The following is a 17229-nucleotide window of genomic DNA, read 5'->3' on the forward strand; positions in this document are numbered from 1 at the left end:
CTTTAGTTTCAAGTTGGGGGAATGGGAATACTTGGGATCCCTAGAACCACTGAAGAGTACTTCTAGTTTGGAATCCTTACATGGTTCTCATGTCCTAACCTACTGGTCTCTTCTCCACTAAAAATGTGACCCAAAAAAGGTAAAATTTGCCTTGGGTCAATCTCAGAAAGTTAGACTTGTATCCAATCAGAAGAATTTAATATTACCTTGTAGATAGGGAGCAGAATGACCATATATGTAACAGGAAATCACATACTTGTTGAACTTATTCTTTTCTTTCTTTCTTTCTTCTTTCTTCCTTCCTTCCTTCCTTCCTTCCTTCCTTCCTTCCTTCCTTCCTTCCTTTCTTTCTTTCTTTTTCTTTCTTTCTTTCCTTTCTTTCTTATTTTTTAAGACAGAGTTTCACTCCATTGCCCAGGCTGGAGTGCAGTGGTGCCATCTCGGCTCACTGCAACCTCTGCCTCCCGGGTTCAAGTGATTCTCATGCCTCAGCCTCCCAGGTAGCCGGGACTACAGGTGCCTGCCACCACACTGGCTAATTTTTGTATTTTTTGGTAGAGATGGGGTTTCACCATGCTGTCCAGGCTGGTCTAGAACTCCTGACTTCATGTGATCCACCCACCTGGGCCTCCCAAAGTGCCAGGATTACAGGTGTGAGCCACCATGCCCAGTGAACTTGTTCTTTAAACGCTTATATAGTATTTACTCCAGTCCAGGTTTCTGTTTTAGGTACTACTGAAGCCTTTTAAATCCTCTTAGTAACCCTTTGGGGGTTTGTACTATTATCCCCATTTCATAGATGGGGAAACTGAGGCATAGGTCATTCAGCTACTGAATAGGAGAGCTGGAATTTGAACCCAGGTCATCTGGCTCTACAGTTCTGTGCTCACAACTACTGTCCTTTGAATTATTTGAATTGACCATCCCTGGACCTAAGACCACTGTTCCGATGAAATTCAAGGAGACTGCATTTGAGGATTAGTCCAGGTAAGTAATGTCCCATTCCTTTTGATAATTTTATCAAGAAACATCTATTAAGTGCTTGATTGCAGGAGTTCCTTTGCCAAATGTTTCTTGAGTTTGGATGAACTTACAAGATAAGGAGGGAGTACCTATCTTTGGTGCATTTGGGTTAAACATGTAAAACAGGGGTATCCAGGCTTTTGGCTTCCCTGGGCCACATTGGAAGAAGAAGAATTGTCTTGGGCCACGTATAAAATATACTAACACTAATGATAGCTGATGAGCTAAAAAAAAAAAATCGCAAAAAAATCTCATAATGTTTTAAGACGTTTATGAATTTGTGTTGGGCCACATTTAAAGCCTTCCTGGGCTGCATGTGGCCTATGGGCCATGGATTGATGTAAAGCTTACCAAAAGATAAGGGAATGTGAATGCTTCATATGTCTGTAGTGCTCATAGAGTTTATAGTTCATCACATTTGATCCTCACATTTTACAGATGATGAAACTGATGTTCGGAAAGGTTGTGACCTTCCAAAAGTCTGATAGATAACAGAGTTAGTGCCCTTATCTAGTTCTCCTGACTCCAAATCTAGTGATCTTTCCTATATATTTAAATCTGTCTCCTGCAATAGAAATTTTGCTGTTACCTTGGCAACACTGCTGTACAGTGCCTGGAAACCATTGTATTGCCTTCTCTGTGTGCCACAAAGTTAAAAGTTTAACTGAAGTCATCTTGATCACCAATCTCCCAGTCAAATTCCCTTCTTTCTGTGCTTCATTTTATTTATTTATTTATTTTTTTATTTTTGATACGGAGTCTTGCTCTGTCGCCCAGGCCAGAGTGGAGTAGGGCAATCTCAGCTCACTGCAACCTCCACCTCTCGGGTTCAAGCAATTCTCTTGCCTCAGCCTCCCGAGTAGCCAGGATTACAGGCATGTGTCACCACACCCAACTAATTTTTTGTAATTTCAGTAGAGATGGGTTTTCACCATGTTGGCCAGGTTGGTCTCAAACTCCTGACCTCAACCGATCCACCCACCTCGGACTCCCAAAGTGCTGGGATTACAGGCATGAGCCACCACACCCAGCCTGTGCTTGATTTTAATGTTTGCTAAGCTTAGTGCACTTGTCACCAAAAGCTTATTCAAGATGGGCTTCTTGGCAGATACATCAAGTGTGCTGTCTTTTTTGGTCCTGGTGCGGTCATTCTGTTTCTCTTAGTCCTGGGAAGTGGATATGAAGTAGGAAGCCTGAGAGACACAAAATAGCAGACTGAGGTAAGGTCTTTCCCTTATGTGGGCCTCACTTTCCACCTCTAATGTTGTAGTCATTCGCCTTTCAACTGCTTTTGTGAGGTGTGGCTATTCAGCAGAGGTGAAGGGCCTTTGCCTTTCTGTTGGTTTGAAGCAACAAACTCTATTTAGAGTGGTTTAGATAATGAGTAGTCTTTATTTTGGAGGAAATAGCCATGCACATCTTTTATCAATAAAGGTTGCTACGGATGGTGTAGTTCATTCATTTTTCATCCAGTTATGAAGTTAGGAAGGCTCAGATGTGTGATGAGATCCTAAGAAAACTTTAACTACTAGGTCATTTAAGATTTTGCCAGCAGCACTTCTCTTTACTCACTTGAGTTCCCTTAACGTGATCTTAGACTTAAGTCTAGCTAGACCCTTACATGGCGGTGGTTCATGCCTGTATTCCCAGCACTTTGGGAGGTCGAGGCAGGCAGATCACTTGAAGTCAGGAGACAAGCCATGGCCAACATGGTGAAATCCCGTCTCTACTAAAAATACACACAGAAAAGAAATCAGCTGGGCGTGGTGGTGCACACCTGTAGTCCAAGCTACTTGAGAGGCTGTGGCAGGAGAATGGCTTGAACCCAGGAGGCAGAGGCTGCAGTGAGCCGATATCATGCCACTGCACTCCAGCCTGGGTGACAGAGCGAGACTCTGTCTCAAAAAAAAAAAAAAAAAAAAAAAAAGTTTAGCCAGACCAAAACATTTCTCTTTCCCTTTGTGCCAGTGTAGTCTACAATATCTGTTTATAGATTGTAATATATTTATACCTTCTTTCCACAAGGGATTTGAAGTTGCTTATAACATACAGTATACAATAGTAAAATATGTAGAAAGGGAGAATATAAAGAATATCAAATTTGATTTAGGGTTGCTGGCAGCCACAGCAATGAACGATATGGTTTCATTATCAGGTTTTTGGGTCAATGGGGGAGGGGAAGAGAATAACTTTTCTAGGATTCGAAATAAAAAATGGAACTTCTGACTTAGAGTATTTCTGTTGTGCCCTTCTCATTTCTGTAACCTAATTAATAAGTTATTCTTGGCCTGTAAAAACTAAGGAATACTTACTCCTCTGCAGCCTCAGGGTATGTAATCAGCATTCTTCAGTCTATCAGCTTCAACTTTTCAAGATGCCAGCATCACCCATTCATTCTTCCTGCATAGATTCTCCTGGGCATTGGGAACAAAACCATATCCCTTAGGTTGGTTTGGGTGTGCTCACATCAATTCACGTTAAGAATCCAAAGGCTGGGCGAGGTGACTTACGCCTGTAATCCCAGCACTTTGGGAGGCCGAGGCGGGCGGATTACCTGAGGTCAGGAATTGGAGACCAGCCTGACCAACATGGAGAAACCCCGTTCCTACTAAAATATACAAAATTAGCTGGGCGTGGTGGTGCATGCCTGTAATTCCAGCTACTGGGGAGGCTGAGGCAGGAGAATCGCTTGAACCCGGGAGGCGGAGATTGCCGTGAGCCGAGATCGCGCCATTGCACTCCCGCCTGGGCAAAAAGAGCAAAGCTCCGTCTCAAAAAAAAAAAAAAAAAAAGAAAAAGAAAAAAAAAAGAATCCCTTTCTCACTGGTTGGAGAAAGAAGACCTATGTATACACTCCGACAATATCAGAAAGCTGTGCCAGGCCATGTTATAACCAAAAGCTACATCTGTGTGATTGGGTTTAATAGGTTTCTAGGGTTGTTAAAAATAAATCGGTAAATTAAACTCTTTCAAGTTTCTAACAGGAAACCAGATTGAAACTGTTTGTACCAATAAAGTTTGTATGGGATGGTGTGATCCGCAACAAAGTAGGCAGTGGTGGGGACTGGCATGAGGGGCGGGCAGGAGAGACCCTAAAAATCACCGCCCGTCGGCCGCAGGGGACTTCACGGTGATTAGCCCTAGGTGCCCATCAACTCGGGCCTGAAGGACCAGCGTCTTGCCCCGCCCATCGCCGTCTGAGGTTAGGACAAAGATCGAGAGGCTGGACAGGGCTGGGGAGGGACCTCCAGGGAAGCCGACCTAGCGTCGATTCCTGCAGTTGCGGCCCGGGTCCCCGCGCCTGGGAGAGGAGGCGACGCGGGGCCGGCGGCTTTGTGGCGCGCGGGTTCCAGCGCGGGGGCGGGGAGAGAGGGCGAGCTGAGGGCCTCGAGTCCCAGCACTCCGCCCCGCTGCGGACGCCGCGCATGGCCAGCCCCTTGCCGTCCGGCTTCCCCGCGCGCAGAAACAGCCGCCTGGATGTGTTCCTGCGGCGGCATCTGCCGCCTGAGGTCTACGACGCGGTCCGCGCCTACGAGCCATGCATCGTGGTGTCCAGCTCTGAGAACCACATCCTCAAGTACGTGGTGCTAAGCGACCGGCTCGTCTACCTAACCGAAAACCCGCCCAAGTCCATCCGGCGAGTAGTGGCTCTGCGGGACGTCGTGGCCATTGACCTGGTGAGCGGCGCGGGTGGGCAGGCGGGCTCGGGAGCGCAGTGAGAACTCCCGGCTGGGGCCCCCAAACCCAGCCCTCCTGCGCGTGGGGAGGGCTGCCCCATCCTGCCCTCGACTCCCCTACTCTTATTTGAGAACGAGGAACACAGGGAAGCTGTGGATTGCTGTGAGCACTCCTAATACAAACACGTCTCCCATTCTCCTCGTGTCTGCCTGTTCACCCATTCTCCCGCCTCCCCTACCCCGCGTAGGGCTACAGGTTTGAGAACGGAGCTCCCTATCAAAAATACTTTTTAAAGTCATTCCTTCGTTAACAAAGCACCTAGTTAGTGCCAGGCACTGTGCTAGACTCGGAGGATGCAAAAACGAAAGAGGGCCCGTACCTAGAAGCAGTCGCTGGAGGGCTAGAAAGCCAACACCCGTGCAAATAAATGCTGTGTGTCAAGTGCTGTTATGTCTCATTTACTTTTTTGCCCCCTATGCTTAAAGCATATTAGGTGCTCAATAAGAATAAATGCATAAGGCCGGGCGCCGTGGATCAGCCTGTAATCCTTACACTTTGGGAGGCCAAGGTGGATGGATCACCGGGGGTCAAGAGTTCGACACCAGGCTGGCCAACATGGTGAAACGCCGTCTCCACCAAAAATACAAAAATTACCCAGGCGTGGTAGTGTGCACCTGTAATCCCAACTACTTGGGAGGCTGAGGCACAAGAATCGCTTGAACCTGGGAGGCAAGGTTGCAGTGAGCTGAGATCGCCCCACCTGCACTCCAGCCTGAGCGACAGAATGAGTGAGACACCGTTCCCCTCCACCCCCTCCCCCACAAAAGAATAAATGCATGAATAAGCAGATGCGTTAATGAGATGCGCACAGGACGCTTGGCAATCTCAGGCGGCTCACTTGATCCAAACTGGGCGCAGGGCCTGCTGAGAAACGTCTTGGAAGGAGGGACGTCGACGCTAGGAGCTGGGCCTGAAAGACGTCGGGCCTGCCACAGCCTGTCCCGGGTTTTCGGGTGCTGCTCCTGTACCCCTTTCGTCCAGGAATAGATTTACCTTGTAAACCAGCAACAGACTGGAAGCACGGTCTCCTCTCCAATTACTGTTTTCCCCGCCTGGCTCCCTTTGTCTGAGCTGCTCTCCAGGCGTGTTCTTGGTTTTTCCGTTGGGGACAGGTGTCTAACCTCGTTTTTTCATTCCCTTGACTGAGCCCCAAGGGAGAGGTTGGCAAGACGCTTGATGGAGCTGTTTTGCTGAGGAGTCATGGCTTGTTTTGAACGAGTCTGTAAGAAAAGAATAAAATTAAATGAAAAAAAATTTTTTTCTACTCGGAATACCTTTGTGAACTAATATAACTGTGCCAATTTATTTTCTTTGTTGAGGAAAAGTTCGAGGTACAACATTGCTTTTCCTCAGTACCATTGTTTCCATTCTCTTGAACTAAAACAATTTTTTTGGAGACAGTCTCACTCAGTCATCCAGGCTGGAGTGCAGTGGCACCATCACGGCTCACTGCCGTCTCAGCCTCCAGGGCTCAAGCGATCCTCCCACTTCAGCCTCCCAAGTAGCTGGGACTACAGGCTCATGCCATCACAGCTGGCTAATTTTTAAAATTTTTTTGTAGAGACAGGACCTTGCAGTGTTGCCCAAGCTAGTCTCAAACTCCTGGGCTCAAGTGATCCACTACAGACAAGAGCCACCGCACCTGGCCTTGAACTAAATTTTTTTTTTTGGTTTAAATTTCCTTTACTAAATGTTTTCTAAAACTTTAGACTGGGCAAGGTGGCTCACGCCTATAATCTCAGCATTTTGGGAGGCCAACGCAGGGGAATCACATAAGCCTAGGAGTTGGAGACTTAGGCAACCTAGCAAGACTCCATCTCTACAAAAATAAAAATAAATAGCTGTGTATGGCAGTGCATGCTGGTAGTACAAGCTACTTCATAGGCTGAAGCGGGAGGATACTTTGAGTTAAAGAGTTCGAGGCTGCAGTAATCCATGATCTCACCACTGCACTTCAGCCTGGGTGACACAGCTAGACTGTCTCTAAACAAACAAACAAAACACTTTAAAAGGGGCCAAGTGTAGTGGCTCATGCCTGTAATACCAGCACTTTGGGAGGCTGAGGCAGGTGGATCACCTGAGGTCAGGAGTTCAAGACCAGCCTGGCCAACGTGGTGAAACCCTGTCTCTACTAAAAATTAAAAAATTACCCAGGTGTGGTGGCGCATGCCTGTTATCTCAGCTGCTCGGAAGGCTGAGGCAGGAGGATCACTTGAGCCAGGGAGGCAGAGGTTGCAGTGAGCTGAGATGGTGCCGTTGCACTCCAGACTGGGCAACAGGAGCAAAACTCTGTCTCAAAAACAAAAAACTTTGAATGCTCAGCTTTTTCTATTGTCTCCAGTGTAAACATTTATTGTTTTGACACAAAAGTAATGATTTTAGGACATTTATGTATGTCAATAGTGTTATAGATCTCGTTTTTTTGTTTTGTTTGGAGACAGGGCCTTGCTCTGTTGCCCAGGCTGGAGTGCAGTGGCCCGATCTCAGCTCACTGCAACCTCTGCCTGCCTGGCTCAAGTGAGTCTCCCATCTCACCCTTCTGAGTAGCTGGGACTACAGGCACGTGCCACGATGGCTGGCTAGTTTTTGTATTTTTTGTAGAGACAGGGTTTTGCCATGTTGCCCAGGCCGCTGGGCTTAAACAATCCACCCACCTTGGCCTCCCAAAGTGTTAGCATTATATTACAAGCATGAGCCGCTGTGCCTGGCTTGTTTTTTTTGTTTTGTTTTGTTTTGTTTTTTACCTGTGATAATCTGAAAAGTACTGTAAAGCTCCCTTGGTCCTGAGCCAAGAATCCTACAAAAAAGGATACCAATTTATTTATTCATGCTTTCTGGACAAGGTTTACATTTCAGGCATAAAGAATGTGTAATGACTATAGATGTCCTGAACAAATCTAAGTTTTCAACATTGTTGGTAGCTTGAATGTCCATCTTGCACAATATAGTTCAACTTTGGAAGTTGTGATAGGCAGAATAATTAAGCCCCAAAGATAAGCACATGCTAAATCCCTGGAACCTGTGAATATGTTATATTATATGGAAAAGGAGAATTAAGGTTGCAGATGGAAGTAAGTTGCTAATCATTTGTCCTTAAAATAGGGAAATTAATTTGGAGTATCTGGGTGGGCTCAATGTGAACACATCTTTTTTTTTTTTTGAGATAGAGTCTCACTGTCACCCAGGCTGGAGTGCAGTGGTGCAATCTTGGCTTGCTGAACCTCTGCCTCCCGGGTTCAAGCAGTTCTCCCACCTCAGCCTCCTAAGTAGCTGGGACTACAGACACGCACCACCACGCCCAGCTAATTTTTGTAGTTTTAGTAGAGACAGGGTGTCGCCATGTTGGCCAGGCTGGTCTCAAACTCCTGACCGCCTGGCCTCTTACACTTTTAAAGATGTGTTTATGGCTGGGCGCAGTGGGTCACACCTGTAATCCCAGCACTTTGGGAGGCCCAGGCGGGCAGATCACCTGAGGTCAGGAGTTTGAGATCAGCCTGGCCAACATGGTGAAGACCCATCTCTACTAAAAATATAAAAATTGGCCGGGTATGGTGGCTCACTCCTGTAATCCCAGCACTTTGGGAAGCCGAGATGGGCGGATCACCTGAGGTTGGGAGTTCGAGACCAGCCTGACCAACATGGAGACACCCCGTCTCTACTAAAAATATAAAATCAGTGGAGCATGGTGGTGCATGCCTATAATGCCAGCTACTCGGGAGGCTGAGGCAGGAGAATAGCTTGAACCCGGGAGGTGGAGGTTGCAGTGAGCCGAGATTGCACCATACCAAGGTGAAATCCGTCTCAAAAAAAAAAAAAAATATATATATATATATATATTATATATATATAATAGCTGTAGTAAACCCGTAAGCCAGTATAGGAGGTGAGGTGGAGAAATGAACCAGCCAAGATTGCGCCATTGCACTCCAGCCTGGGCAACAGGGTGAAACTGTCTCAAAAAAATAAAAATTACAAATTACAAAAAAAGTGGAAGAGGGGGGCAGAAGAAGAGTCAGTGGCCAACTGATGCAGCATGAGAAAGACTCGACTAGCCATTGCTAGTTTTGAAGGTGGAAGAAGGCCTTAGCCAAGGAATGTAGGCGGCCTGTAGAATCTAGAAAAGGCAAGGAAATGGATTTTCCCCTAAAGCTTCCAGAAGGTCCTGCCAACACATTAATTTATTTATAGAGATGGGGTCTTGCCATGTTTCCTAGGCTGGTCTCAAACTCCTGTCCTGAAATGATCCTCCCACCTCGGGAGGATTCTAAAGTTGTAACTGCCCAATGGATTCATCTTGCCCGCTGCCTAGACAGAGCCAGTTTATCAAGACAGGGGAATCACAATAGAGAAAGAGTAATTTATGCAGAGCAGGCTGTGCAGGAGACTGGAGTTTTATTATTACTCAGATCAGGCTCCCCGAGCATTCGGGGATCAGAGTTTTTAAGGGCAGCTTGTTGGTTGGGGGAAGCCAGGGAGTCAGGAGTGGTGATTGGTTAGGCAGGAGATGAAATCATAGGGTATGGAAGCTGTCCTCTTGTACTGAGTCAGTTCCTGGGTGGGGGCCACAAGATCAGATGAGCCAGTTAATCGATCTGGGTGGTGCCAGCTGATTCATCAGGTTCAGGATCTGCAAAATATCTCAAGCACTGATCTTAGGAACAAATAAAGTCCTTTATGCCTCTGAGCCCCAGCCCTCCTTGTTCCATGTTAGGCCAGATTAACTCTAGTTCCTGACATATGTCACATTTATCTCAGGGGAGAAAAAGCCCTTACAAACAATACAGATAAAATTCTATTCCCTTCACAAAGGAAAAAAATTAAAGGTAACAGCAACAAAATTTAGACAGACCAGAGTCTACACATGTTTGTTTTGAAGAAGGGTACAAGTGAGATTTCCCTTCCAGCAAAAATGAGCTTAAAGTGCACTTGACGATCTCAGTACGTGTTTGATGTGGTTCATTTTCTCAGAGAAAGAGTTTCCAAGTTACTTGGGCAGATATTTTATAAAAGGCTGACATTTCCTTTAAAAGTTACTTTTGAAAGAATTCTCTAGAGTTCTGCTCTTGGGTGCATCAAAATACTACTTAAGCCCTTCTAGGGTTAGATACTTTTTTTTTTTTTGAGCAGGAGTCTCGCTCTGTTGCCCAGGCTGGAGTGTGGTGGCAAGACCTGGGCTCACTGCAACTTCTGCCTCCTGAGTTCAAGCGATTCTCTTGCCTCAGCCTCTCGAGTAGCTGGGATTACAGGCTCGCACCACCACACCCAGTTAATTTTTGTGTTTTTAGTGGAGACAGGGTTTCACCATGTTGGCCAGGCCAGTCTCAAAATCCTAACCTGAGGCGATCTGCCCACCTCAGCCTCCCAAAGTGCTGGGATTACAGGCGTGAGCCACAGTGCCTAGCTGGTTACATTTTTAAGTGTGAAAACAAATACGCAGAGCAGTCTATGCATTTCCTACAGATCACTGTCCTTCAAATCCACCCCATCACCTACAGGAAAGAAAATCTGTCAACTCCAGCAGCCCTTGCTTCTCTTTCTCCTAGTCCTTTCACCCCTTTCGTGAATATCTGCTCTCTAGGTATCCTGGGCTCCATGAGGCCTCTTGAACAAGAACAAATGCACCTTTTACAGCCTGGCCTGCTTGCTTGCTATGAACAGTTTGTCCTCCTTCAAGGTGGTTGAAATAATCACATTTTTAATCACTTGTTTTATCCTTGGTGACATTATTGAACACCTACTACTTGCTATGCAGTCTAAAAAAGAATAATACATTCCTTTTCTAAAGGAGACAGTCACTGGAACATAATAGGTCAAAACAGTAGAATCTCCAATAGAGGTATTCCTAGGATGCTATGATACCACAAAATACTGTCTTCTGATTTTGCATGCAAAGAGGAAGGGGAGGTAAACAGAATAGATTAAGGAGGTGGAATAGTATAAGTACTTAAGATCACAGGCTCTGAAGTCAGATTGCTTGTCTTCAAATCCAAGTCCTGTCACAACCTTAAAAAAAACTACTTAACTTCTCTCTGCCTCAGTTCCTTCACCTATGAAATGGAGAAAATAATAAGAACTACCTCTTAAGGTTGTTGTGAAGATCAGTTGAGATCATTCATGTGATACATTTAGCACAGTGAATAGGTCAGAACAAGCAATCAATGCTAGTTGTTATTACTTTGCAGAAATATGAAGGACTCTTGAAGGATGAATGCTATTTTTCCAGGCATGCATTGCGAACCTATGTCTATTATAGCAGTTAGCTCACTGCCTTATAATTAGCTGAATTCATTTTTGTCTCCACACAATATCTTAGTCAGCTTTGTAAACCAGGCCTGGCAAATATCAGTTCAATGTGTACTGGTTGAATGGGTAAACGTATAACAAAGGACAAAGCTCATATTTGGTTGATTTACAGTTGTGGACTTCTTTTTTTAATCAATTTTTTTTTTACATTGTATCAGCACATTTACCTATATTATGAAAGGGGGAAGGGAAATGTTGGGTCCAGCTTGGTGGCTCATGCCTGTAATCCCAGCACTTTGGGAGGCTGAGGTGGGCAGATCACGAGGTCAGGAGTTCAAGACCAGCCTGGCCAACATGATGAAACCCCGTTTCTATGAAAAATACAAAAATTAGCTGGATGTGGTGGCACGCTGTAGTCCCAGCTACTCGGGAGGCTGAGGCAGGAGAATTGCTTGAACCCGGGAGGCAGAAGTTGCAGTGAGCCAAGATCACGCCACTGCACTCCAGCCTGGGCAACAAACAAGACTCTGTCTCAAAAAAAAAAAAAAAAATTGGTTCTCTCATTTATAATCAGGAAAATGCAATTAAACAAAAGAGGTACTATTTGGGTTTTCTTGGTTTTTTTTTTTTTTTTTTTTTTGAGACTTTGTCGCCCAGGCTGGATTGCACTGGTGACACCTCTGCTCACTGCAACCTAGACCTCCCAGGCTCAAGTGATCCTCCCACCTCATCCTCCTTAGTAGCTGGGATTACAGGCACACTCCACCATGCTCAGCTATTTTTTGTAATTTTTGTAGAGACAGAGTTTTGCTATGTTTCCCAGGTTGGTCTCAAACTCCTGGACTCAAGTGATCTGCCTGCCTCAGCCTCCCAAAGTGCTGGGATTACAGGTGTGAGACACTGTGCTCGGCCAGAGATCAAAGTTTCAAAGTTTAACTATAAACTAGGCTCCTCCCAAAATTAGTTTCATGGATGCCCAGTAATGAACAAGGATTGCTTGGAAGTTAGAAGCCAGATGGAGTTGGTTAGGTTGGATCTCTTTCACTGTTTCAGTTATAATTTTTTTTCTTTTTTTGAGACAGAGTCTCGCTCTGTCACCCAGGCTGGAGTGCAGTGGCACGGTCTTGGCTCATTGCACTCCGCCTCCTGGGTTCACACCATTTTCCTGCCCCAGCCTCCTTAGCAGCTGGGACTACAGGCACCTGCCACCATGCCTAGCTAATTTTTGTATTTTTAGTAGAGACAGGGTTTCACCGTGTTAGCCAGGATGGTCTTGATCTCCTGACCTTGTGATCCACCCGCCTCGGCCTCCCAAAGTGCTGGGATTATAGGCATGAGCCACTGTGCCCGGCCGTCAGTTATAATTTTATAATGGCACTTTTACTTATAGAGTTGTTGGCTTAAACTGATTAATAGATTACATATACTTAAAAGAGTGCTTAGAACATGGTAAGACCTATATATGCATTAGTTATTATTAATAACCTTTATTCACATATATTAAGTCAATTAAGGCACACTATGAATCTGTAAGATTATCGTCCCTTTTTCAAATTAGGGCACCTGGCTTTAAGAAATTTGGCAAATTTGGAAAGAAAATAATTGTTTTTTTTGAGTACTGATTATGTGTTAGGTGTTTTAAAATGTTATCTCATTTATTCTTTTTTTTTGAGACAAGAGTCTCGTTCTGTGGCCCAGGCTGGAGTGCAGTGGTGCAATCTCAGCTCACTGCAACCTCCACCTCCCAGTTCAAGCGATTCTTGTGCCTCAGCCTCCCACGTAGCTGAGGTTACAGGGGCACACCACCATGCCTGGCTAATTTTTGCATTTTTTAGTAGAGACAGGGTTTCACCATGTTGGCCAGGCTGGTCTTGAACTCCTGACCTCAGGTGATCCACCCGCCTTGACCTCCCAAAGTGCTGGGATTACAGGCATGAGCCACCGCGCCCTGCTGAGTTTATTCTTCCTAAAAATTCTGCCTGGTAGGTATATCAAGTTCAATGTGTTCAAAAACACAATTGCTCATTTCCACCCCCAAATCCATTCCTCCTTGGTTTTCCCTATTTTACCAAATGACATCATCTTCCGCCATCCTTGATTCAGTCTTTGACTTGCCACATCCAACTCATCAGTTGGTTCTTTTGACTTGTTTTCCAAAATATATTCATGAACTTTCTGACCCTATTTTCTGTTTCCACCTGTCCAGTTTCTTAACCAGACTTTTGAAATTGCCTCCTAAACTCATTCCTTCCCATATAGCAGTTGGTGGAACTATCATTGCAAAATTATAACTGAGACAGTGAAAGAGATCTGACGTAACCGACTCCATTTTGCTTCTAACCTCCAAGCTATCCTTGTTCATTTCTGGGCATAGGCTGAACTAACTTTTGGAGGAACTTAGTTTATAGTTTAAAACAAAGATAATAACAGCCCTTTCCCAAAACAAACACGCTTCTTGCCTAAGAACTAGACTGCCATTGTAGGACTAACAAATTAGCCACAAGATTAGAAATTATGGTTTAGGAGACATGCAGCTGGAGGCTACAAGATTCTGACTCTCCTCAAATTGTTCCAGGGGATAACATCACTATTGTAAAACCTAAGATCAGTGCTTGAGATATTTTGCAGACTCTGCACTTGATGGATCGGCTGGCACCACCCAGGTAGGATAGACTGAGTTGTCTGATTTTGTGGCCCCCACCCAGGAACTGACTCAGGGTAAAAGAACAGCTTTGGCTCCCTATGATTTCGTCTCCGACCCAACCAATCAACACTCCTGACTCACTGCCCCCACCCAAAATTATCCTTAAAAACTCTAATCCCCAAATTCTCAGGGAGACTGTTTTGAGTAATAATAAAACTCTAGTCTCCCATACAGCTGGCCCTGCATGAATTACTCTTTGTCTATTGCAGTTCTCCTGTCTTGATAAATTGTCTAGGCAGCAGGCAAGGTGAACCTGTTGGGTGGTTACATTGTGGTTATCTTTGAAAATAAATCATAAATTAAATTATAACGTGCTTCTGATTCAAAATCTCCATGAGCCTCCAAACTCCTTATTGCTTACAAAAGCCTGCATGATTTAACCCTGCTGTCTCTCTGACTCATCTCCTACCACTCTTCCCCACGTTCTTTATGCCCTTCTATACCTCAGAGCCTTTGTACTTGCCTTTCTACCTAGAACACTCGAGATCCTCAGGGGTTGGTTCTTTTGCGTAAGTCATATTACAGCCCAGACTCATCATCACTTCCACAAGGATGCCTCTCTGACCACTCAAACTAAAAGTACCATTCCCCTATCACACTTACTCATTTGTTTGTTTCAAAGTAGTTATCACTATTTGCATTTTATAAGATTAACTCGTTTAACAATTTGCTGTTTGCTATTTCCCATGGTAAATGTAAGCTACATGGGAGTAGGACCTTGCCTCTCTTGTTCATCCCTGTGTCACTGTGCATCACATTCCCTGACACTTAGTAGACGGTCAATAACTATTTGCTGATTAGAAGAATGAATTAATTAATTAATAAATGCTCAGATCTATCATATAGCTTATCTCTTAGAGAAGGAGTTCATATTTCCTTATATCCAAGGGTTGAGGGAGTCCAGAAACTGACCGCTTATCACACTGGCCAGGGTTACTCAGGCAGTGGGTGGCAGAGCCTGGATAAAATCTTATAGGTCTCATGATGCTCATGTTTAGCTCTCTATGCACTTCTTTGTGCATATTGTGAGATGATCCCTGTGTTGTTTGGCTGTATCATGCGTTTTGACAGGTATTAAGAGTTAACGTAAGCTGAGGCCATATTATAGATGCTTCTTTTCTTTTCCAGTTTTCTTCTTTATTTTGACTACTTTATAGCATTTTAAGGCTCTCACTGTGGGAGACAGCAGGAAGTGGTAAACTCACATCAGTCAATTTGTCTTCTTCTAAATTATTTGTTTGAATAGAATAGTATGAAAATTGCATTCAAGTCTTAAGAAGCTTCATGAAGGCAGGCATCTTATCAATTTGATTCACTGCTATATTCCCAGTGATTGTAAGGACAATGCATTGGTCAGAAAGCTTAGATTAAGCTGCACTAACAAATAGCCCCAAAGTCTCAGTGCTTCAACACAACAGAAGTTTAGGTCTGATTCAAGATTCAAGCTACTTATTCATCACAGATTAGCAAGGGGTTCTGTTCACCTTTTTTTTTTTTTTTTTTTTTTTTTTAGATGAGGTTTCATTCCTGTCACCCAGGCTGGAGTGCAGTGGTATAATCTCAGCTTACTGCAACCTCTGCCTCCTGGGTTCAAGCGATTCTCCTGCCTCAGCCTCCTGAGTAGCTGGGATTACAGGCATGTGCCACTACACCCGGCTAATGTTTGTATTTTTAATTGAGACGGGATTTCACTATGGCGGCCAGGCTGGTCTTGAACTCCTGGCCTCAAGTGATCCACCTGCCTCAGCCTCCCAAAGTGCTGGCACAGATTTATCTATGTATTAGATTGGTGCAAAAGTAATTGCTGTTTCGGACTGTGGATTTTAGGTTCAAACACATCTTTATTCATTAAGATAGCAACCATTACAATCAATACATTTTTGCCAACAAGAAATAGGCTTGTTAATTCCTATAGCTTAAAAATCCATGCTTTGGGGCTCAATGAACTCTTGGAAAGCATTTTATGCATCCTGCTGGTTGTGGGAGCATTTTCCCTGCCAAAAGTTGTCAAGATGCTTGAAGAAGTGGTAGTCAGTTGGCAAGAGGTCAGGTGAATATGACGGAAAAGGCAGAATTTCATAGCCCAATTCTTTCAACTTCTGAAGTGTTGGTTGTGTGATGTGCAGTCAGATATTGCTGTGGAAAAGAATTGGGCCTTTCCTATTGACCAATGCCGGCTGCAGGCGTTGCAGTTTTGGTGCATCTCATCTATTTGCTGAGCATGATTCTCAGATGTAATGGGTTTGCTGGGATTCAGAAAGCTGTAGTAGATCAGACCGGCAGCAGATCACCACACAAGCTGACCATGACCTTTTTTTCAGTGCAGGTTGGCTTTGGGAAATGCTTTGGAGCTTCTTCTCAGTCCCACCACTGAGCTGGTTGTCACTGATTGTAGTATAAAATCCACTTTTCATTGCACATCACAATCCAATTGGAAAAACTGTTTGTTGTTGTTGCATAAAATAAGAGAAGACGACACTTTAAAATGATGATTTTTTAAATTTTCGCTTAACTCATGAGACACGCATTTATCAAGCTTTTTCACATTTTGAATTTGCTTCAGATGCTGAACGACCATAGAATGGTTGATGTTGAGTTCTTCCGAAACTTTTTGTGTAGTTGTAAGAGGATCAGCCTCGATGATTGCTCTCAATTTGTTATTGTCAGCTTCCAATGGCCAGCCTCTATGCTCCTCATCTTCAAGGCTGTGGTCTCCTTTGCAGAACTTCTTGAACCACCACTACACTGTACACTTGTTTGCAGTTCCTGGGCCAAATGCATTGTTGATGTTGCGAGTTGTCTCCACTGCTTTATGACCCATTTTGAACTTGAATAAGAAAATTGCTCAAAAAGACAAAAATAATTTCCTTTTCCTCTAACCTCATTTCCATACTCTAAAATAAATATAAAATACGGGCTTGGCACGGTGGCTCATTCCTGTAATCCCAGCACTTTGGGAGGCTGAAGCAGGTGAATCACTTGAGGCCAGGAGTTCAAGACCAGCCTGGCCAACATGGTGAAACCGTCTCTCCTAAAAATACAAAATTAGCTGGGCATGGTGGCATGGGCCTGTACTGCCAGCTACTCAGGAGGCTGAGGCAGGAGAATTGCTTGAACCTTGGAGGCAGAGGTTATAGTGAGCCATGGTCATGCCACTGTACTCCAGAGTGAGACTCCCTCTCAAAAAAAAAATAAATAAATAATAAAATAATATAAAATAAACAGCAAGTAATAAGTCATTAGCAAAAAAAAGCAAGAAACGTGCATTAAAATGATGTATAACATAACCACATTTATTTAAGAATGTATTCCAATATCAAACAGCAAATTTCAACAATGCAAAAACCGCACTTATGTTTGCACCAACCTAATAGCAAACCTGCATGTTCTGCACATGTACCCCTGAACTTAAAAGTTGAAAATAAAGACTGGGGATGGTGGCTCACACCTGTAATTCCAGCACTTTGGGAGGCTGAGGTGGGCAGATCACCTGAGGTCAGGAGTTTGAGACTAGTCTGGCC

The 17229-nt window shown here is 44.4% G+C and overlaps 1 protein-coding gene and 1 pseudogene across 6 annotated transcripts in view; one reads left to right on the plus strand and one right to left on the minus strand.

Annotated features, from left to right (window-relative positions):
• LOC116480806 (small ribosomal subunit protein uS17-like) overlaps window positions 1–17229 on the minus strand; it is a 165197-nt pseudogene that overhangs the window by 2107 nt on the left and 145861 nt on the right.
• CUNH12orf56 (chromosome unknown C12orf56 homolog) overlaps window positions 4253–17229 on the plus strand; it is a 103184-nt gene continuing 90207 nt past the window's right edge. For 4 of the 6 annotated variants that reach the window (XM_058426655.1, XM_058426658.1, XM_058426659.1 and 1 more), the window contains exon 1: window positions 4444–4700. In XM_058426655.1, the coding sequence (XP_058282638.1) occupies window positions 4449–4700 (252 nt within the window). In that variant the 5' untranslated portion in view covers window positions 4444–4448. Of the gene's footprint in view, window positions 4701–17229 lie in introns of all 6 variants that reach the window. The other 2 variants (XM_032173161.2, XM_058426657.1) reach the window with 2 other exon arrangements.

The sequence above is a fragment of the Hylobates moloch genome, unplaced genomic scaffold (genome assembly GCF_009828535.3).
Source record: "Hylobates moloch isolate HMO894 unplaced genomic scaffold, HMol_V3 SCAFFOLD_13, whole genome shotgun sequence".
Lineage (NCBI taxonomy): Eukaryota > Metazoa > Chordata > Mammalia > Primates > Hylobatidae > Hylobates > Hylobates moloch.